We start from the raw sequence: 22,853 nt of genomic DNA, 5'->3' as shown, positions 1-22,853 counted from the left end.
GTCTCACAAGAAAGTGATCACTCCCAAATAAATTCATGTCAGTTTCCCACTTGAAGAGTGGGAAAAGAGAGGGTGAGCAAATAGCTATAGCAGTGAAGGTTCAGGTATGCATATGGAAGAGGGGGTATTGCTTCTTGTGTTCAAGGATGCTCAACAACTCTTCTTCTGATGTTTGTTCAAGCACTACCCTAAAGAGTTAATGTGTTCATTTAAATCCCACATTAAAAGTAAAGTGGGCAGTAACTGCAATATGACATCATCAAGGTCATCTTGAGAGATGAAGGAGGGACAGCGATGCAGCATACTGTTAATAGAGTTCCGAATGAGAGTCAGACAACAACTGCTTCTACGTTTATATTGAGTCAGACTTGGCAGAAGGGGTATGGTTGCCTACAAGGATGGCAAACCTTCCATGGGTCCATCCCGTGTCCTGTGTTTGGGAATGATGGTAATATTTTGCTATATCAGATAATCTCTCTCTCTCTCAGCTTTAGGTGTTTCCTGCATGCAAAAGCATATTGGTTTATACTTCTGCAAGAGGGCCTTGATGTCATCAATGTTTTGATGTAATCCACAGCAATTCCATTGTAAGAATGTTTTCATTATTTCTTTTTGGTGGTATCACCTGGCTTCCTATGTTCAATAGTTTTGTTTTCATTAGTCTTGAATTTTTTCTTTTTAGACAACTGAGGATGGCCAGTATCCATAATTTTTCCCTTATCAGGAAAAATATACAAGACATCATCATCCTGTACTCCTTCCAGGGCATTAGGTACATTAATTATTTTATCTTTTTCATGGGGGGGGGGGGAAACAGAGGTATCTATGCCATCTGAAGATGATCCATCTATTAGAGGGGGCCTAGTCTCAAGGCATGTCTTTGATCCTCTGTGGCAAGCATTCCAATATCTTTTTTATTAGTGGATTTTTGTGTAGTGGAACCATCTTTGACATGTCCTCAGGAACGAGTCCATACTGACTGGTCTCCATTCACTCAAAGGAGGTGGAAAGCAGGTCATATTGTTTGAAGGCATATCAAAATACAGATTTGGATCCCTATTAACATTTTTTACAGCTGCCTTCTCAGCATAAGAGGGCTTACCAAATATTGCTGCCACTTTTGTGGTATATTGCCCTTTGCCACCTGATAAGTGATGCGTTGCTTTTTTTTTTTTTTTTTGTATCTTCTCATTCTTCCATCTTTGGCATACTTAGGAGTAAACTGAATGGTCTCCCTCACAATTAGGGCATTTTGCTCCTGTAAAATGTTTTCATGGTATTTACTGACATTTTATGCAGCGTAAAGGGTTCAGGATGTAGAGCCTTACTGGGCAGTTGAAATGGCTTGCTTTGATAGATGTTGGTGGTTTTGGTGTGTTAAATGTAAGAATGATGTTCTTAGTGGGAACCAAATGATCATCCCTACATATAAGTATTCTCCCTGATCTTTCCTTTTGGAACAGATCTCTTCATCTGGTACATCGAGGAGATCTCACTCCAATATTATGTCCCTGGAAAAGTTTAAAGTTTTGTGGGTGGGATAACCATAAATGGTATTCACCCAATACATGCTGCATAGAGTAACTTTTCTGATTGTGTCTTAGTTGATTCATTCTGCACATAGGTTTGGCTCAGATTGTTGGAAACAGTAATCAGGAAATTGTGGTCTGAGCTGCCTAGAGGGCAGAAACATTCACAGCATGCTTAGATGGGTCACTGCGAAGAAGAAATCCAAGGTATTTTTGGGAGCAGTTGAGATTGTCTGGTAATCTGGTGGGCATGTGGAAAATTTGCACGAGATTGTTTGTAATTTCAAGAGTCTCAGCCTCTCTACCTGCTTGATCTGTGCAATTGGAAGCAGGCAGCCAGCTGGTGTTGTGGGCACTGTAGGCTCTGAGGAAGATGACTTTCTGTTTGGAGAGATGGATTGAAGAAAATCAACATTTAAGAAAAGGTGACCAACTACTCTGAAGAGTTCAGAGTGGTTGTTGGCATTAGGAGAGTGGTAGAGACAGCATATGACTTTGTTAGAATGAGGCAAGGGAGATCAAAATTAGGAGATTGCAGGTCGGATACTTCTGGCATGGTATATTGGAGCGAACATATGTGCAGACCCCACCTTTAAGGTGAAAGGAATTAAAGAATGTGTAGTTGAGAAAACAGAGATGAGTAGTGTTTGAGGAGGTTGAGATTTGAGTTTCTGTCAGGAAGAGTAGGTGAGGTTTTGCAGACTGTAGGTGGAAGTGAACATTATTAAGATTAGAATTGAGACTGCATATATTTGTGGAATGGATCTGGAAGGTTCTGTGAAGTGTGCTTTTGACCACATGGGTCCAACATGTTTTCTATGCAGTGTTTTGGAATAAGGTTTCCACACTGGTTATTTACAAAGTTTGATTTTCTCACTAGCATCCCTTTTTTATAATTGACTGTCTATGCTTCAAACTTGAACTGTTTGATGCTTCTCTTCCAGTTCTTGTTGTATCTGCTGCCTTTTTTTTTTTTTTTTCATGCTGTGCATAGGTCAGATATGGCCAGACTCATACACATGATGCAGTGCTGGTGCCTTCTGTTCATGGCCAATATGAAAACAGATTTGCTTGTCAGATATATCACAGTTAACTTTTATTAAGCACAGGAAGGTCATTCTATCTTTCTGTGTAATCATGGGTCTGAAGCAGTGACACCTGACAATTTTTTTGGGATCACAGCTGCATCACTCAGTGAGCCTGCAAATGTTATCATTTAGTGCTGTGTTGATTTCTGAATGGAAATTTAGGATGATGACGTTGTACTTTTTATTTTCTGCCTCAATCATGTCTTGAATTGATGAAGCAATGAGGTTGCAAAGCTTGCTGGCGTTGCCTGCAGTAGGCATGTTAGCATTGAGACACTGATCATGGACTGCAAGCTTTGTTTCAGTTATGTCAATTTTCCCGGAGAAGGTTTTGTTGAGCATGATAAGATGACCAGGTTCACCTGTGCACTTGCCAAAGTTTAGGAACTGTTTAATGGTTTGGAGGCACATGGGACAGAAAAATGGATGGCTGAGGTTGCTTAGGAGTTTGAACGCCAATTCGTCTATTTTGTTACGACTGACATGAGTCCAATGGCAACAAAAAATTGCAAAGTAAACTCTTTTTCATAATGTCTGGTTTGCAGATTTGCATTTTAAAGCTTTGAGAGGTCTATCTGCAGTAGAGAGACTAAGTGCTTTGTCATCGCTGTGTTTTGCTGTCACTCTGCTGTAGGCATGCTACACATTGGCTGCTAATGCTTGCAATGGCTGATACTTAAAATATGGGAATACTCTTTTTTGAAATGCTTAAAGTACTTAGTTTAGTGACCTTCAGTACTATCTTGAAAACCATTGCTGTACTTTCTTTTTGGGACAGAAGGCTAAATTCACTTCTATGAGGGTGATCTGAAAAGTTCTTGGATTTGACCATAGATGGCAACACTATCAGCAAGATTTTTTTTTTCCTAGTTGGTACATCTGTCATAAGCATCCAGTATCCATGTGAAATTGCAAGTCATTCTATCAAGTAGTTTTAATACTGCTGTCTGAAGCAAAAGTGTTGTCTGTATTTTCTAAAATGGATAAAATTGAGTATCGTGGGATTATAAAATTCTTTGTAAAAAGAAGGTTTAACGCCAAAAGAAATTCATTCGAAGTTCATAAAAGTTTATGAGCACTCTTCTCCTTCATTTTCGACAATTAAGAAATGGCCTGCTGAGTTTAAACATGGCCGTGCCAACCTTGAAAATGATCCACATGAAGGATGTCCAAAAAGTGTAACAACACCAGAAATCATTGATCAAGTGCATGATATGGTACTTGAGGACTGGCGAGTCAAGGTGCATGAAATTGCTGAGACTATAGGCATTTCAAAAGAACGTGTAGGATATATTTTGCATGAAGAATTGCATATGAAAAAGCTTTGTGCAAGATGGATGCTGCACTTGCTCACAGCAGATCAAAAACCCACTCGCATGAAAATCTCTGAACAGTGCTTGGAGTGTTTTAACAAGAATAAAAGTGATTTTGTGCATCAATTTATTACTATGGATGAGACTTGGATTCACCATTACACACCAGAATCCAAAAGCAGTCAAAACAGTGGATAAAAGGTTCCATCAGCAGGAAAGGTCATGGCATCGGCGTTTTGGGATGCTAAAGGCATTTTGTTTATTAATTATCTTGAAAAGGGTAAAACAATAACCAGGGAATATTATTCCAAACTTTTAAGTAGACTAGATGAAAAAATTTGTGAGAAAAGATCCAATTTGCAGTAGAAAAAAATCATCTTTCATCAGGACAATGTACCTGCCCACAAAGGTGTTTTGGCAATGGGAAAATTAAGGGATCTGCACTATGAATGGTTGGAACATCCACCCTATTCCCCAGATTTGGCTCCCTCTGACTTTTATCTCTTCCCAAAAACTAAAACTCTACCTCGCTGGTTAGCATTTTTCTTTGAATCAAGAAGTGATTGCAGCTGTAGAGGATTATTTTGCAGATCTTACTGAGAAACACTACAGAGATTAATTATTGAGAACCACCACATAATTTCCCTTAAGACTAATACATTTATTCCAGCGATGCTCTGGTGCCATTATCCCTAAGGGAAATTATGTTGAAAAATAATTTTGAAATTCTAAATTTAATTTTTCTTGTTAGACCAAGAACTTCTCAGACCACCGTTGTAAAATTCTAAAATAACAGCGCACAATTTCGAAATAACACCATCAAATACATAGTAGTGTACAAATTCAAAAAAAAAACAAGTGATCCCTACATAACATCGATTACATAACTACCACTAAGCCTAGTAAATAAAAATTATCAGTGTGTTCTTTATACTTTTCATCCAAAAAATAATACATGGATGCATATAAAAAATATTAACAAAATCCATTTTTTTTTAAATTAAAGGCAACATACTTCTTTGACAATCTCACTTCTTTTGTTTTTATGAACCAAAGTGCAAACTGGCTTTGTGTATTTATCATCTGAGGACACTTGGATAACTGAAGTTGCTAGATGCCTGAGGAAATTTAACTCTTCTACTTTATGAATATCTGCATGTATAAGTGCTATAGTTTGTTTCACTGAAATATTTCAAAAGAAAAACAGAAATTATTATATACTTAAAAATCAAAAAGTAAATAAGTATCAAAAGATATGCATTAGTAATAAAAAGAAAATATGTCAGCAGAGATTCTAAGGTGACCTAACCTTGTAAGTTACTGGCCTTGATAAATGATAGCACCAGCCGATGAACCCATCTGCCACCTAAAGACAATGCTCACTATAGTGTAGTTAAAGTGGTGCAAATCTTTAGATGATTTTCATTACCATGTGAGGCTACTGCCCTGTTTACTGAATCGAAGTGCCAAACAAACAAACAAAAAAAAACTATCCTATGCTAATGCAGGACTTTCAAATTACCTAATCTTTGGTAATTTGGAAGTCCTGTACTAGAATACTTATATGCTATTTTGTTTCCAACCTTTTGTGGGAGGGACTATCTTTATTTTGATATATAGGAACTTTGAAAATAAAAATCATAACCAAAATAACAAAATAAATGAACAGTAATTATGCAAAAATCGTGAAATTATTATTAATTATGTTCAGCAAGATTTAGAGCAAATCTGAAAGCACACCTCAACTCAACATCACCAGAGTTAATGATCGGTTTGGTACTATCAACATAAGAAGCCTGAATGGCAAAGAAATGGAGCTAGCTGAGGAATCAGATAAGTACCAGATCGACATATATAGGGGTGACTGAAACAAAAATGACAAAAACTGGTGAGATCTTTCTGAACAATAAATACAAAATGTTATATTCAGGAAATGACAATCAAGGAAAAGAAGGAGTAGTCATTGTATTCAACACAAAATAGTAGGCTAATCTGCTTGAATGGCAGGCAGTCTCAAGTAGAGTGATGTGGGCAAATATCAGAATAGGGAATTGGACAATGAGACTTATTTTTGCCTATGGTCCCACAGAAGGTTCAACTAAGGTAGAAGTGGAGGAATTTTTTGAGGCTTTAGAAAAAGCAACTGACACAATGAAAAAGGAAAAGTTGGTCCTTGTTGGGGATCTAAATAGCAGAGCAGGAAATGATTGTGAAACATACAAAAATATTTTGGAAATATTTGGAGAAAAGAGCAAAGCTAATAATAATGGCAAATACCTGTTGGATTTTTGCTCAGGACATGGACTGGTTATTACTAACACCATGTTCCAACATAAAAATGTGCACAAATTCACATGGAGAGAAGAGGCTAGGAATAAGAAAAGTCTCATTGACTATGTTATTGTTGATAGTGATGTTTTCTCCATGGTGCAGGACACGAGAGTGTAGCGATCACTATTTAGTCTTGAGCAGGATAAAATTGAATTTCATATTGAAAAAGAATAACATGTAAGAAAGTTTTAAAACGAATAAAAGTTGAGCAGCTCTCATATGTGAACTGTAGACTAAAATACACAAAGATTATTGAAGAAAAAATGAACGAGTTTGAGAACAGGAACCAAACCATGGAGATTCAGTGGCAAGCCTTGAAGAACACTGTGACTGATTCAGCCAGAGAGGCATGTGGTAAGGTTGTCTGCAAGGATAGAAAAATCAGAACTCCATGGTGGACACAGGAAGTTAAAGAGGCAGCGAAGGAAAAGAAGAAAGCATATCAAAAGTTCCTGGCAAATAAGTCCGCTTATGCTCTTAGAGTATACAGAGACAAATGTAAGAAAGCTAAACACTGTGTAAAACTAGCTAAACAAAAGTCATGGGAGGACTTTGGCAAGAACATGGAAAATAAATATCAAGAAGGTGGCAAGATATTCTGGAGGTAGTTGAAGAAGCTTAGAAATGGAGGAAAGAGTGCTGTAAAAGGCGTTACAGATGATAAAGGTTACATGGAAACAGGAGAAAAAGATATCCTTGAAGTATGGAGTAATTACTTCGAAAAACTGCTAAATGAAACAAGCAGTGAAAGCACAGTGGTAAAGAACACTCAACAGGCATTCAGTCAAGAATACATATCCATACTTGAAGTTGAAAAGCCATCGTAGGCTCAAAATGTGGAAAGGCAGTAGGAGTAGATGATATTCGACCAGAAATGCTGAAATATGGTGGTATAAAAGTCTTACAGTGGCTGCACTGCATAGTTCAGAAAGCCTGGACAGAGGGACGAATTCCCGATGATTAGAGTAGAGCTCTAATAATACCCACATATAAAAAGGGAAATAAAACTGAATGTGAGAATTACAGAGGTATTTCCCTACTGAGTGTTCCTGGCAAGATCTATGCAAGCATACTTGAGAAACAGTTGAGAAGAATTGTGGAAGAAAAGCTTGGTGAAGGACAAGCTGGATTCAGGCCAAATAGAGGCTGTCAGAATCAGATCTTCACTTTACGACAAATAGTTGAGAAATCATGGGAATATAACAAAGATCTGTATTTAAGTTTTGTCGATCTGGAAAAGGCATATGACAAGGTAGAGAAGCTATTCGATATGCTAAAGTTATATGGTGTCAATGGAGCATTATATCAAGCAATACTTAGTCTGTTATTGAATTGTAAGTCGGCAGTTAGAATTGAAGGAAGTACAGGAAGATAGTTTAATGTTAAATCTGTTGTGAGACAAGGATGTGCATTATCCCCTCTGTTATTCATTATCTATATGGATCACATTATGAAGGAAAGTGGTATTAAACATAATATCACAATTGGAGATGTTAATGTCAGCTCTTTGCTTTATGCGGACGATGTTAAACTTCTAAATAAATTCACTACGAGTCTGCAAAATTCCTTGACTAAATTGAATAACTGTTGTAATAGACATGGTATGAAGGGTCAGCAATAAAAAGACAAAGACAATGAAAATAGGCAGAATCGTTGAAAATGTCAACTGCATTGTGAATGGAGAACCTGTGGAACAAGTAAAACATTTCACCTACTTAGGCACTAATTTTAGTGATGATGGTAAATTAAATATGGAAATAGACAACAGAATCAGCAAAGCTGGTATGGTTGGAAGTCAATTGAATAAATTCATATGGAATAAGAGAGAAATTAGTCAGAACACTAAATTAGTGTACACGAGACAGTGTTCAAGCCAGTTTTAACTTATAGGTCTGAGAGCTGGGCAGAAGTAAAACACTCGACCAAAGACTAGAGACCGCAGATATGAGAGTCCTGAGAAACATTAGAGGTGTGAACAGATGGCATCAATGGCAATATCATATTAAAAATGAGGATATTAGGAAAGAACTTGACATTGTCGGCATCCAGGAATACATTAGCAGAACTAATCTTATGTGGTATGGTCACTTAAACAGAATGGGCAAAGAAAGATTAGCAAAACAAGTGTTCTCTGCCAGGTTGGCAGGAAAACGACTCAGAGGAAGACCAAGATATAGGTGGATTGATACGATACAATAATGTGCCTTAGATGATAGTAATATAAACTCTGGTAATGTTGGAGTCTTGACGAGTAACAGACTGATTTGGAGGAAAATCGTAGATAGGAAGTTAGTAATGATGTAAATTTTTCATGTAGTACTATCATATCCTGCACACCTCTTGAGGGTACATGTCAGGAATTTGATGATGATGATGATTCAGAGAATAGCCCAATGTTCAAAAATTCTTAAAAAACTGATTAATGCACTTTTTTCTTACAATTTTAAAAATGGAGAGTAATTTCATCTATAAAGGTTACAAACTTATAGTCTATTAGCAGTGCTTGTTTTGTAAAACAATAGGTTTGCATTCACTGTTAGCAGCTGAAAATTAAAACAATTCTACATTCATATATTACGTCACTGTTAATAAAAGCGCTGGTATGCTGCATTGTACCATCTCAAAAAAAAAAGAAAAAAAAAAGCACTATCTACTAGTACCATGATAAGTAGTTTGGATGTTCAGAGCAACTCTATACCCCAAACAATTTTAATTATTTCTAAAGTTTTACAAATGTTCATTCCACAGTCAGATTTGACATCATATCAATGATAAAGCAGATTGGGAGGTCTACCCAACTTCTCCAATTATAAGCCAACCACATGCTTAAAGAACATAGCAAAAGCACATGAAGTCCATGGCAAAGATGACTATTTCTGCTGTGGAATTCGTTTATTGCATTTTTCTACACTGATGATGCTAATTATTTATTTTTCTTGTCCTTTTTCTCTTAATATGTATTCCTCAATCTTTCTATATGGTTAATAATAACAAATACTGAACATTTCATGATTATGAACAACTGAAGTCACTCTCTTGAAATATATATGCATTGCAAGGTACTATTACATATATTTTAAGGAATAAGAAAAAAAAAGAGAGGTAATGCACAGTTCTGAAGTAAAACCAAATCATTCCACAGGGAAAAATACTGAATATGAAAGAATGTTCATTATTCATGAAAGGGGTGGCAAAATGCAACATACTTCCCACACAAATGCCAACCTCACCTTCTCGTGGTCCACCTGTTCTGGCAATTGGGGTGGGGGGGATATAACCCTAACAGAGTAAATGCTGTTAGAACTGCCTCTCCAGAGGCATTAGTTAGCAACCCTATCACTCAACTTACCAAGCAAAAGGCTAGTAACCTGTCCCCGGGAAATGTAATATATTTTCAAGTCTCAGCCAAAGAAACAGCCATGATTCAGGAAAAGGTAAATGAAACTGGAAGAAGGAACATATAATGAAAATCCTAACATGGAACATTACACACAAAGAAAAGAAACTTGATGAAGAACTAAACCAAGTCAATATAGATAAAACAAATAAAACAGACTATTTACTACTAATAGGGGATTTAAACCAGAATGGGAAACAGGAAATACAAAACAAATATTGAGAGATTTGGTGAAGATACATGTAATCAAAATGGACACGAACTGTGAGATTTTGTCATTTTGAATAATATGAGAATAATGAACTCAGTATTTTAACATAAATGTACATGGTCAGCCGGAGGATGTAAGTCAGTTATTGATTACATTATCATAAATTTTAAATTAGCCAAGCCAAGCCTAATTGGCTTGGCTAATTTAAGAGCATAATGAGGCTTCGAATTAAACTGTAAGAGTATACTGAGGTTTTGAATTAAACTCTGATCATTTTATGGTATTGGCAAAAATTCGTTTTAAATCAAAATGGCTATAAATAAAGTGGAAAATAATTATCAACCAAGTTACAAAATTTCATCATTACAAGATCCCCATACTAGGCAACAAAAATGCACTAATTTAAAAATACAAACCACACATGAATCAAATGACATAGAAGAATAGTGGGAAAATTTGAAAAAATCCTAAGAAAAGCATCAATAGAAAGCTTAGGAATAAAGAGTAAATGGAATAGAAAAAAACAAGACTATGAAACTATGACAAAGAAATAGAAAAGGTCACCAGAAATTCTAGATAAAAAATGGTTACCAGAAATAAAAAAGAGAGGGATGTAACAATTCTGTAACCGAACTAGAAAAGGAACCAAAAACCTATAAAATAATAAAATATGTGAACAAAGAAAAGTAAAAATACAAAGAATAGATTTTAAAAAATGAGTAACTTATTTTCAAAATCTCGGGACTGATGATAATAAAGTAAAATTTTATACAACAAAGAATGATCTAACAAAAAATATTACGAGGTCAGAACTAAAAAATACAATAAATAAAATGAAAAATAGGAAAACATCAGAAAATAATATAAAAGGTGAAAATTTTAATGAAAGACTTCTGAAATTCTTTAATGGTCTGGATTTCTGGGAAAACTCTAAACTCTTGGAAAAAGCATTGATGATAATGACTGCAATAACTACAGGGGAATTAGTCTGCTAAATGTGGGTACAAAATATATGCAGTATGCAGGAATATTAAAACAGAAACAAAACAGTATTGTAGAGGACAAACTACTAGAATAACAGAATGGATTCCAAAGGACCAATCTTGCAGAGACTCAATTTTCACTCTAAAAATATTAATTGAAAAGCAAAGATAATTTTAAAAAGAAACACATATAGCCTCCAATGATTATAAAAAAGCCTTTGATAAGATTAATAAATTAAAATTAACAGACAAAAGTTATTTAAATATTAACCGATCTAAATATACCAAACCAGCTCTTACTGTCTATTCGAGAAATATACCCAGGAAATAAAATAGCAGTCAAATTAATACAAATATCAGAATGGAAAGACATATCAAGGATGTACCATATCACCTTTGTTTATTAACACACACACACACACACACACACACACACACACACACACACACACACACACACACACACACACACACACAAGGTGTGGCTATTAAATAACGAGAGTGGTTGCAAAAATGTGGTTCATTATTAAAATTGTACAACTTAATCGTTATCTCCTTCAACATACTCCCCTCCTCCTCTATCTATAATGTTGCATATGAATTTTCCATTGTTGGAAGCAATGCTGCAAGTCATCAGGTGTTATCTGCTTCAGTAGCACTGCAGTTTTCTCCTTTTCCTCATTTTCATTCACTGACTGAAAATGGGTGCCCTTTAATGCAGATTTCAACTTTGGAAAAAAAGGTAAAAGTCACATGGAGCTAAGTCTGGCGAGTAAGGTGGATGGTCCAACACTAGGATCTTCTTATCAGCTAGATACTGCTTTACAGACAGTGCACCTGTGGGCTGGAGGGGTGTCCTGATGGAGAGTCCAAGCGTTGTTCTTCCACAGATCGGTTCTCTTCTTCCTCACTCATTCTCTCAGCTTGGCCAGAACCTCAAGGTAACAATCTTGGTTAACTGTCTGATCCTCTGGTACCCATTCAACCATTACCACTGATATAAAAAAAAAAACGATCAGCATTTCCTTCAGTTTTGGCTTGCTCATTCTTGCTTTTTTCATTCTGTGACGTGAGAGTTTTCCAGTGCATCAACTGTCTCTTTGTTTCCGGATTGTACTGGAAAATCCACGTCTCATTACAAGTGATGATCTTCTCCTGCAAGTCCAGAATTTGAGATTAATGCACTGCTTGAGTTTAACATTAGACATTATTCCAGCAAAGCAACTTCACACGTGTTTCTTTTATAACTGCCTACAGACTAACTATGAGCGACAGCAAACAATGCTTATCTCAACTGCTTCTAGAACCTTCAAGGTCATTCCACTGCTACGAGTACATGATTCACAGTGCACCTTGTCTCGTTATTTAATAGCCACACCTCGTATATATAAAATAATCTGGAAACAGCATAACCTATTTGGTATACAAATAAACCCACATTTAAAGATAAATACACTATTATTTGAAGATGATCAAATTGTATTAGCTACATCGGAAATGCTCTAGACTCTAGAGCATTTTACTGATCTCTCTAGACCAATGATGGCGAACATACGACACGCGTGTCAGCACTGACACACCTTGGATGTTGAAAAATATTGGTATTCTGATGAAAAAAATGTGATAAATCGTGTAAGATCGCTCTCAGTTAAGGCGAAGGTAGGTTTTGGTTCACTGAAAGAATTATATTTTATAGTTAGCCTATTTCTATTTTATTTTGTAGTTAGAGCTAAAGCTCTTCTAGCAATTTTCTCTTCTACATACTCTTGTGAAACTCTATTTTCTGCCTTAAATAATATCAAATCGAAAGGGAGAAATAAATTGAGCAATGATATGAGCACTGCCTGTGTAGCATTAAAATGTACACACTATAGCTCTTCTATAAAGCAACTTTCTACCACTACTCAGCAACAGAAAAGTCATTAAATGTAATGTGAGTTTGTAATTTCACTTTATTAAATTAATTGTATAATATGAATTCATAGATTTTATATCAATGTCCTATTAAATAAATAGCCTAATATGATACGTATAATCACCATCTATGATTATGTAGTTAAATTTATAATGCATGTATGCAAGTGGCACATCAACAACGTCAATATTTAAAAAAAAAGATGTTTGACACACCTGGGTAAAAAGGTTCGCCATCACTGCTCTAGACTCTAGAGAGATCAGTAAAAATCATTAAATGAAATTTCAGAACAATATAATATGAGAATATCAAAAGTAAAGACAACAATAATAGTTTTCAAGGGAGATAAACCTAACAAGAAGTAAAATAATAATAGATAATAAAATATTAGAACAAGTAAATACTTTCAAATACCTGAGATACAATTTATCATATGAAGATGAAAAATATATTAAAATATCAAATTTTGTTAAAGTAAATGGCATAATAAATAATATAATTAAGCCATCTTTAGTACAAAAACACACCAGAATCAGACTATATAACATTCTGACTAAACACCAACTTTATTATATGGAAGTGAAACAAACCATAAAAAAATAGAATGAAAAATGGATTCAAACAGCAGAAATGAAATTACTCAGAAAAATAGCTGGATATACCATGTGGGAGAGACCATAAAACAAATGAAAAGATTTTACAATCTCTGAATATAAAACCAATTAACCACTATATAATTAAATAAAAACAAAATGGTTAGAACATCTAAATTAAATGGACAATAGCAGACTGTCAAAAATACTATACAGATATAAAATAAATGGAAAAAGAAAAATTGGAAGATCAAGAAAGTGATGGCATGAGATGAGAACAGACCAGATCACTTGGCATAAAATCCATGACAGGAAGAAGAAGAAGAAGAAAGAATTAGTGTCCAAGCATTAGTTGCAAAGTTTTAGGATTGAGTTTCCTCATTACATATGATGTACAACCAGGAAGAAAACCAACAAACCAGATGCAGAGATGGGAACACACTTAACAGGCCTTTGTCAGCATACCTAATCTAATATCTTACAGATATCAAAAACAGTCATTTGGATAATATTATTGAGAAAACTGCTTGCTGATTGATAGCAGCAGAATCTATGTGCTGAGGCTTAAGGCTGGGAGGACATCATGTTGGAGGTTTAATGGAATACTTACAGCACTGGGAAAATATTCAAAACTAATTTATCTTCCGGCCAACTCACTGCTCTCAGAAAGTTACAGAGAAAAAAAAAGTATCGTCATCACAAGAGCGGATAAGGGTAACACCACAGTTGTACTTAATGCCATGGAATATAATCAAAAAATGGATATTATTCTCTTAGATCATGCTACCCAAATCCCACTAGAGCACGATCCCACAAAAACAGAAGTTAAAAAAATTAAAAAACTTACTTAAAAAAGTATCCTTCAATTCTTGAAGATTGCCCCCCCCCGTTTGTTATGGATAAAAACACAGCACACAGTAAGTAGCTTGAGATAAAAATTATGGCTTCATTTACATACTAAACTGCCCCTTAACACTGCAAAACAATCATAAAGTTAAATCTTATTCTGAAAGCGATAAATGTACGAAACTCACCTCTAATCATGCCCTGTAGTCTATTGCAAATTGTTAAATTCATGTTCAATACTGAACTTGATACAGGAATACACAGAGTTCTGTGTGAGTTGATGTTGGGCATGATTTTTGTCCATCTGTGCTCCCACCTCTTTCTCTCTCTCACATCCATATGGTAACATTACCTAGAGATAAATCTAACATCATTCTTCACATCCAACTCCCGCAGAGATAACTAAGGCAAATTATCTCCAACTATTTCTGGTGGAAAGCAAGAGACGTGCAGTGCTCCAGGAAGCAACCTTCAAACTCTGTTCATTGTTTTTTGATGATAGTTTTCTCCTTTCCTTCCACTCATGCAAAACGTTTTAGTGCTTAAAAATTTAATTCAAGATCTTCTATGCCATGTGCCTAAACATGATTTCCATAATGTCCTTCAATGGGATAATGATAATCTAGTCAATTTCAATGTCTCAAAAAAAAAAAAAAAAAAAAAAAAAAAAAAAAAAAAAAAAAAAAAATACAATTTTGGATTTTTTCTTGCAGGAAAAAAAAAAATAAAAAATAAAAAACCAGTTATTCTCTTATTGCTCAAGACATAATTTTTCACCTATCCAACTACTAATTCTATATAAATCTCAAATCTGTCTAACCTTGGACTACTGCTCTGAGATTTGTGATGGTGCATCAAAAGCCTCTCTAAAAATTCTTGATGCCATCCAGAAGAGGACAATTTAGCTGACAACTCCTCCCCCCCCCTCACACACACACCTCCCTCTCTCCAGCCACTGTCTCACAATTACCACACGGTCTTTTCTAAATATTTCCACGTGTGATATTACCGTGGTACTGGTGAGGTGGGAAAATATAACAAAAGTGGTAGGGTGGAGTCCCACAGACCCACCCAATAATGTAGTGTATTACAGAAATCCATATCTTTTTAATCAATATTAGATTACGTATTGTTTAAGATTCTTCCTCACAGTCTTGTTCTGTATCAGATTCATGGTTACTGACTAATTTAAAATTAATTTCACTATCATCTCCATTGAATGGCTCCTCGTCTCTCAAAGCGTCATCTATAAGTTGACGTAACCTCTGTTCTTCCTGCTCATAACTCATCTGGTAAAAAAAAAGATATTGTTCTCAAAATACCCTCTAAATATTTATGAAAACGTATTTGCTTATAGTTGGTATGTAAAAATATAGAAGACAGCAGTAACAATAATATTTTAGTAGAATATACATGAAAACAACTTACATTTCAGAAGTAAATATAGTCACGCTTTTGGTAAGGTGGGGTCTGGTGGACTCCAGCACATGTTACACCTCTCCACACTAAACTTGCTTGCGCACAACAGTATGTCGTCTATGGTGTAGAGTAGTGGGTTACAGAAGGAGAAGCTATACTGAGGCATGACTCACTGCCATGCATTATTAAAAAGTTATAGTCAATTTAAAATCTCTGAGGTTTGTGACACCCCACCTTACTAATGCCGGGTTAAGCAGTATATGGAGCACTCATACACTTTCTACAATACCTACATTATATGAGCAACAACTAGCCACATCCATTAGCAGTTCAACTGCTATCCTGCCAAATATGCTACTTTTATTTCATATGTCTCAGTTCCCTGAAACAGTCTACCTTGAATTCCCAAAAGCCTACAGAAGCAATGGTGTGCAGTTTGTAGACCTTTGACTAAATTCGATGGATAGAGTGACTTACAGGCCTGAAAGATTCCATTTAAATGGGTTTGGAGTCGGCTGTCATGGGAAAACATTTTTCACTAAGAGTGCAGAAGTGCAAAGTCAAGGAAACTAGAACTACTGCAAGGGAAAGTTATAGGTGAGTGTGTACTCATGAGGAGAGCGAGTGTAAGAATGATAAAAAAAAAAAAGTGAATTTAGTTACTCAGGGAATGAAGGCATCAATACAAGACATGCAGGTAGTTACATAAGAGGATACTGCAGTTTATGTATACTATGTTACAGAAGTAACAGGAATAAGAGGAAGGAGTTTCTATCATTGGTTGATGCAAACTCACCAAAAAGTTATAGTATTAGTGAACCCCCAACTAACAGCAGATAATGTAGTTACATGGATAGAATGAAAATAGTATTTTCATTCTATCCATGTAACTACATTATTTCAATGGAAGAGAGAAAGAAAGAAAAGGGGAGAGAGAGAGGGGGTGGGAAGAGTACTGCTGATAACAGTAGATAAATTTCAGCCAAAAAAGAGCAGGAGGTCATCATAAAGACAAAGATGCAAATAGAAGTGTATTTTATTTCAGGCAATCTCATATGAGATAGAAGCTAAATATATGGAAGCCAGATGATGCAAGGGAAGATGTAGATGAGGTACAATGGCAAATCACCACGAAAGTGTAAACCCAAGTAGTTATTACAGGACTTCAGCTACAGGGATACAGCTCAGAAGGAAGAAATATGGTGAATGGGAGTTTGAGAGTGATAGATCTGGTGATGGCATCAGAATATTCATCCATAACCAAAAAAGCCACATCACCTTTAACTGGGGAGGTTGCTAACCATGTGGAATTACAGGACAGATAATTATAACAAGCTAGGAAGGGCTCGAACCAGGGCTTGCATAATAATCTGCAAGGGAAGAATGTTAGGTATGCATGGAGGATGGTTAAGGAGTGTGTGAAGGAAGCAATATCAAACTACAAAAAGTCAGGAGCATAAACCAGGTAAGAATTAGACAGATGAGTAGTAGTAGTAGTATCATTAAGCAGGAGCTGCAAAAAAAAAAAAAAGAGGGTATGTAAGGAGAAAGTTTACTCAGAAGCAGTACAAAGCATAGGCAGGAAAAATAACCCAATGGTAAGGAAGGCAAAATCAGAATAGCCAAGAAGGCTAACTAAAGGAAATCCCATCCCTTCAACTTTGTTCCTGTGGAGATAGTTCCATCCTTTTAGATATTAGACAAGTCTCTGACTGTTGTTTTAGCCATTCCTTATCTTCTTCTGATGTCTTCAGAACAGCAATTCTTCACATTAATAATGGATCCGAGGTCCTTGAACTTGCTGACTTCCTCAATTCTTTTTTCATTATGATCAAATTAATACTTATTAAATCTCTCTCTTTATCCAACAACAGATGGCACCAGTTAAGATTTTAGTTCTCTGTGTTGTCCATTACAATTTTTAAACTGTTCCCAATATTAACTAATTGCTGCTCTGTGCACTGTGACCAACTGTTTGTGCTCTGAAGATGCTAGGTATAAACCAGCAAAATATCAGCAAATAAGCAAATGCGTATATCTTTAGTTTCTTATTATGTCTTATGTTGTGAATTAAAATCATTATAAAAAAAAAAACTCAACATGGCTTGGTTGGTGGTTGGCCAAGTGATTATGTATCAGCTCTCCAGCCAAAAGACTGTGGGTTCAAATCCCACTGTGGGCATGGATGTTTATGAAAATACTAGTGTTGGTGGTGGTGGGCAGTAGATGGCGTTGGTGGACTAAGTGTGGAAATAGAGTTGTAGAGCAAGTGCCCTCCCTCAATGAGTTCCCTGAGGAAGGGCACTTGAAGGTGTCATTTAATAATAATAATAATAAAAAACTGCCAACACATAAGTCTTTCTGCTTATTTTTATGAAGGATTGTATCATTAATCAAAGCATATCAACTTCCCAGACCATTCCATATGGTGGAATGGTCTGGGAAGTTTTATAACTTTTTAACTTAAAAAGGACAAATTTCTAATCACTAAAACATAAATATAAGATTTGTACACAATATTACATAATTGAACCACAGGATAACATAGGAAAGAATTTTAAAAAAATATTTTTTTTTAATCCTGTCCTACCACAAATGCAACATTGTGAATTAGAACTGAATTATTTATACTACTTGGTATTTCATTTGAACATATTTCATAGTAATATGTTATAAAAACTTAAACCAAAAATACTACCTTTGTACTTCTGTGATAAACTATAAAGATCTCTATATATATCATGAACTGTGCATTGCATAAGCACAGTACTCAAGGTATCTATAACTACAACACAACGATCTTGCAATTTAATATGGGTAAATACATCATGAAGAGAGTAGCTGTTAGCAGAAGCACTTTCTTGGTTCCATCCAAGTGGATCAGATATGCCATCATAGATCTTCAAGCTAAAAATAAGATTATATATATATATATATATATATATATATATATATATATATATATATATATATAGAACAAATAAATCTTTTTCAGCTATACAAGTATTACATATCAAACCTACTGTTAACATTTATCATTTTAGTGCAGCCATCTGAAATCAATGTTTCTTTAGTAGCACTCATTCTAAGAGATTTATGGAATCAACTACCGTTTTGAGTAAAATAACTTTAATTACTATAAAACTGCCATCTGTATGTTTTGATTTTCATATTAAAATCATAAGAAGTATAAAATGTAGACACAAAAAACACCAGCTCACTCAACATTTCCTATGGTAAACTATATAGTATCATAATCATGTTTCTATCATCATCAAATTCCTGCCATGTACCCTCAAGAGGTGTACAGGATATGATAGTACTACATGAAAAATTCACATCATTACTAACTTCCTATCTACAATTTTCCTCCAAATCAGTCTGTTACTTGTCAAGACTCCAACATTACCAGATTTTATATTTCTATCATCTAAGGCACTTGTACCGTATCAATCCACCTATATCTTGATCTTCCTCTGGGTCGTTTTCCTGCCAGCTTGACAGAGAACACTTGTTTTGCTAATCTTTCCTCGCCCATTCCGTTTAAGTGACCATACCACCTGAGATTAGCTCTGCTAATGCATTCCTGGATGCTGACAATGTCAAGTTCTTTCCTAATATCCTCATTTTTAATATGATATTGCCATTGATGCCATCTGTTCACGCCTCTAATCTTTCTCAGGACTCTCATATCGGCGGTCTCTAGTCTTTAGTCAAGTGCTTTACTTCTGACCCAGCTCTCAGATCCATAAGTTAAAACTAGTTTGAACACTGTCTTGTATACAGCAAATTTAGTGACTAATTTCTCTCTTATTCCATATGACTTTATTCAATTGACTTCCTACCATACCAGCTTTGTTGATTCTGTTGTCTATTTCCATATTTAATTTACCATCTTCACTAAAAACTTAAATACAGATCTTTGTTATATTCCCATGCTTTCTCAACTATTTGTCGTAAAGTGAAGATCTGATCCTGACAGCCTCTAGTTGACCTGAATCCAGCTTGTTCTTCACCAAGCTTTTCTTCCATAATTCTTCTCAACCGTTTCTCAAGTATACTTGCATATATCTTACCAGGAACACTCAATAGGGATATACCTCTGTAATTCTCACATTCAGTTTTATTTCCCTTTTTATATATAGGTACTACTAGAGCTCTACTCCAATCATTGGGAATTCGTCTCTCCATCCAGGCATTCTGAACTATGCAGTGCAGCCACTGTAAGACTTTTATACCACCATACTTCAGCATTTCTGGCCGAATATCATCTACTCCTGCTGCCTTTCCACATTTCAAGCCTTTGATGGCTTTTTCTACTTCAAGTATGGATATGTATTCCTGATTGCATGCCTGGTCAGTGTTTTTTATCACTGTGCTGTCATCACTGCTTGTTTCATTTAGCAAATTTTCAAAGTAATTACTCCATACTTCAAGGATATCTTTTTCTCCTGTTTTCATGTCACCTTTATCATCTCTAACTCCTTTAACAGCACTCTTTCCTCCATTCCTAATATTTTGCCACCTTCTTGATATTTGTTTTCTATGTTCTTGCCAAAGTCCTCCCATGACTTTTGTTTAGCTAATTTTACACAGTGTTTAGCTTTCTAAAATTTGTCTCTGTATTCTCTAAGAGCACAAGCTGACTTATTTCCCAGGAACTTTTGATATGCTTTCTTCTTTTCCTTCACTGCCTCTTTAACTTCCTGTGTCCACCAGGGAGTTCTAATTTTTCTATCCTTGCAGACAACTTCACCACAAGCCTCTCTAGCTGAATCAATCAGGGTTTTCTTCAAGGCTTGCTACTGAATCTCCATGGTTTGGTTCCTGTTCTCAAACTCTTTCATTTTTTCTTCAATAATCTTTGTGTATTTTAGTCTACAGTTCACATATGAGAGCTGCTCAACTTTTATTCGTTTTAAAACTTTCTTACATGTTATTCTTTTTCAATATGAAATTCAATTTTATCCTGCTCAAGACTAAATAGTGATCGCTACACTCTGGTGTCCTGCACCATGGAGAAAACATCACTATCAACAATAACATAGTCAATGAGACTTTTCTTATTCCTAGCCTCTTCTCTCCATGTGAATTTGTGCACATTTTTATGTTGGAACATGGTGTTAGTAATAACCAGTCCATGTCCTGAGCAAAAATCCAACAGGTATTTGCCATTATTATTAGCTTTGCTCTTTTCTCCAAATATTTCCAAAATATTTTTGTATGTTTCACAATCATTTCCTGCTCTGCTATTTAGATCCCCAACAAGGACCAACTTTTCCTTTTTCATTGTGTCAGTTGCTTTTTCTAAAGCCTCAAAAAATTCCTCCACTTCTACCTTAGTAGAACCTTCTGTGGGACCGTTAGGCACAAATAAGTCTCATTGTCCAGTTCCCCATTCTCATATTTGCCGACATTACTAATGGGAAACATAGAAACTGTAATTTATTTGTGCCTATTGTCCCAGTGGAAGCACCAACAGAAAAAGTACAGAAATTTATTGAATTAATTTTCTAATTCTTTAAGTCATTTAGGAGGACAGTTGAGATTAAGAAATAATGAAAACTTGGTTCTCATAGGTAAACTAAATAGCAGAGAAGGAAATGAATCAAAACTCTAGATCTAGAAATTGAGATAATTAATAACACCATGTTCCAACATACTGATGTGCACAAATTCACACTGAAAGGCACATACAAGAAATAAGAAAAATCTTATAGATTATGCTATTACTGCCAGTAAAATCTTCAGAATATAAGAATATATACTGAGCATAGGAAATAAGAAAATGTTCAACATTTAGTTCTGTATAGGATAAAAATGAGTTAAGTATCATACTGAGTTGCTGTTTCCATGACATTCAATTCTAATCTGTGACTAGAAATTAACTTTTATGTGGAATTTTTTTTATGTTTTTTTAGCTGGTTGTTTCCCCAGCTATCCTTGGCACAGGTAAGATCTTGTCTCTTGAAGAAACTTTGGTTTCTTAAAACATAGAAAAACTAATCACAGAGCTCATATTATTTCAGATAATAATATAACTATTAAGGCTTAGACATATGATGAAATAGTGGCAGCTGCAAACTCACAAACCCAATCTTCAAAGTTAGAGCTAAAGTGTTCTGCCTACTCACTTTGGAGAATAAAATGTTTTAGAAAATTTATTTTTTATAAATTTTAAAAATAATCAAAGTCAAGCAGATTTCAGAAATGAACTGTACACTCAAATATGCAGTACAAGTAATATTTGGGAAATAGAGAAAGTCTGAAAACAAAAACCAAATCTTAGAGACTCGACAGCAAAATATGAAAATATTACTTGATCCACTATTTGGAATTATCTTTGATTAAAAGAATACAGAGGGGAAAGAAAAAATATATATATATACATACATACATATATTTATAATATGTATGGAACCGTGATGGAAGGAATGATACAGAGTGCAGTTTAACATGTTCAAATCAGGAAGTGTTTTGCACATTTATCGTACTGACAGGACTTCTCATTACCATTTGTATGCGCTTCCACATCATGCGGGTGGGCTGATCTGATGCAAAATTTTCACAGCATGTTAGTTGCAATCCTTTCAATAGAATTTTATTGCTGCTTTCTTGTATGCCACTCCTATGTTAGGCTGGCAGGTGGCCTCACTGACACAAAGTTCATGTGGCATGTTTGTTTCGACTCTTTTGGTAGAATTTTATTTGAAGTTGGCATTTGTGATCTGTCTTAATGACATCGAAAATTTCAAATGCAATTGAACAAACACTTATTTCATGTAATTGAAAATATGACAAATGTTAGGACAATTGTTTTTAATTGGATGCTGTGTTTGGTAGTATAACAAATGATTTTGCTTGAGTCTATGCAGCATAGCTTCTGTGGGAGGGGATATGTTTCATTAAGCAGTGCCATTTTTATCCAGTTTTCTCTAATTGCACTATTTGTTGACATAATATATTTGTCAACAAATAGTTGACAAATATATTAAACAGACTGCAATTGTCTCTGGAATTATTCAGTGATACAATAAAACTACCTGTTTTTCTTGCATCTGAGTCTGACTATTATAATGACTGTTAGTGATTTATATTTCCCAAACAAATCCCTTTCCATCTATTCATAAGTTTTTTTTTTTTTTAAGTATACCAATCAAAAGTGCAAATATGAAAGCCTAGAGCTTATAGGATCATGTATTCTTTGCTCCACCCCTAGATACTTATA

The 22,853-nt window shown here is 35.1% G+C and overlaps 1 protein-coding gene across 1 annotated transcript in view; it reads right to left on the bottom strand.

Moving 5' to 3' along the window:
• Elp5 (Elongator complex protein 5) overlaps positions 1 to 22,853 on the bottom strand; it is a 69,894-nt gene that overhangs the window by 23,295 nt on the left and 23,746 nt on the right. Inside the window, exons 4-5 of the mRNA XM_090412872.1 lie at positions 18,324 to 18,532; positions 4,946 to 5,112 (exon numbers count right to left, since the gene is read on the bottom strand). Of these exons, the coding sequence (XP_090268998.1) occupies positions 4,946 to 5,112; positions 18,324 to 18,532 (376 nt within the window). The remainder of the gene's footprint in view (positions 1 to 4,945; positions 5,113 to 18,323; positions 18,533 to 22,853) is intronic.

The sequence above is a fragment of the Typopeltis vanoorti genome, chromosome 2, assembly GCF_054136105.1.
Source record: "Typopeltis vanoorti isolate ZY-2024b chromosome 2, IOZ_Tvanoo_1.0, whole genome shotgun sequence".
NCBI lineage: Eukaryota > Metazoa > Arthropoda > Arachnida > Uropygi > Thelyphonidae > Typopeltis > Typopeltis vanoorti.
This window is presented reverse-complemented; position numbering and strand designations above follow the sequence as displayed.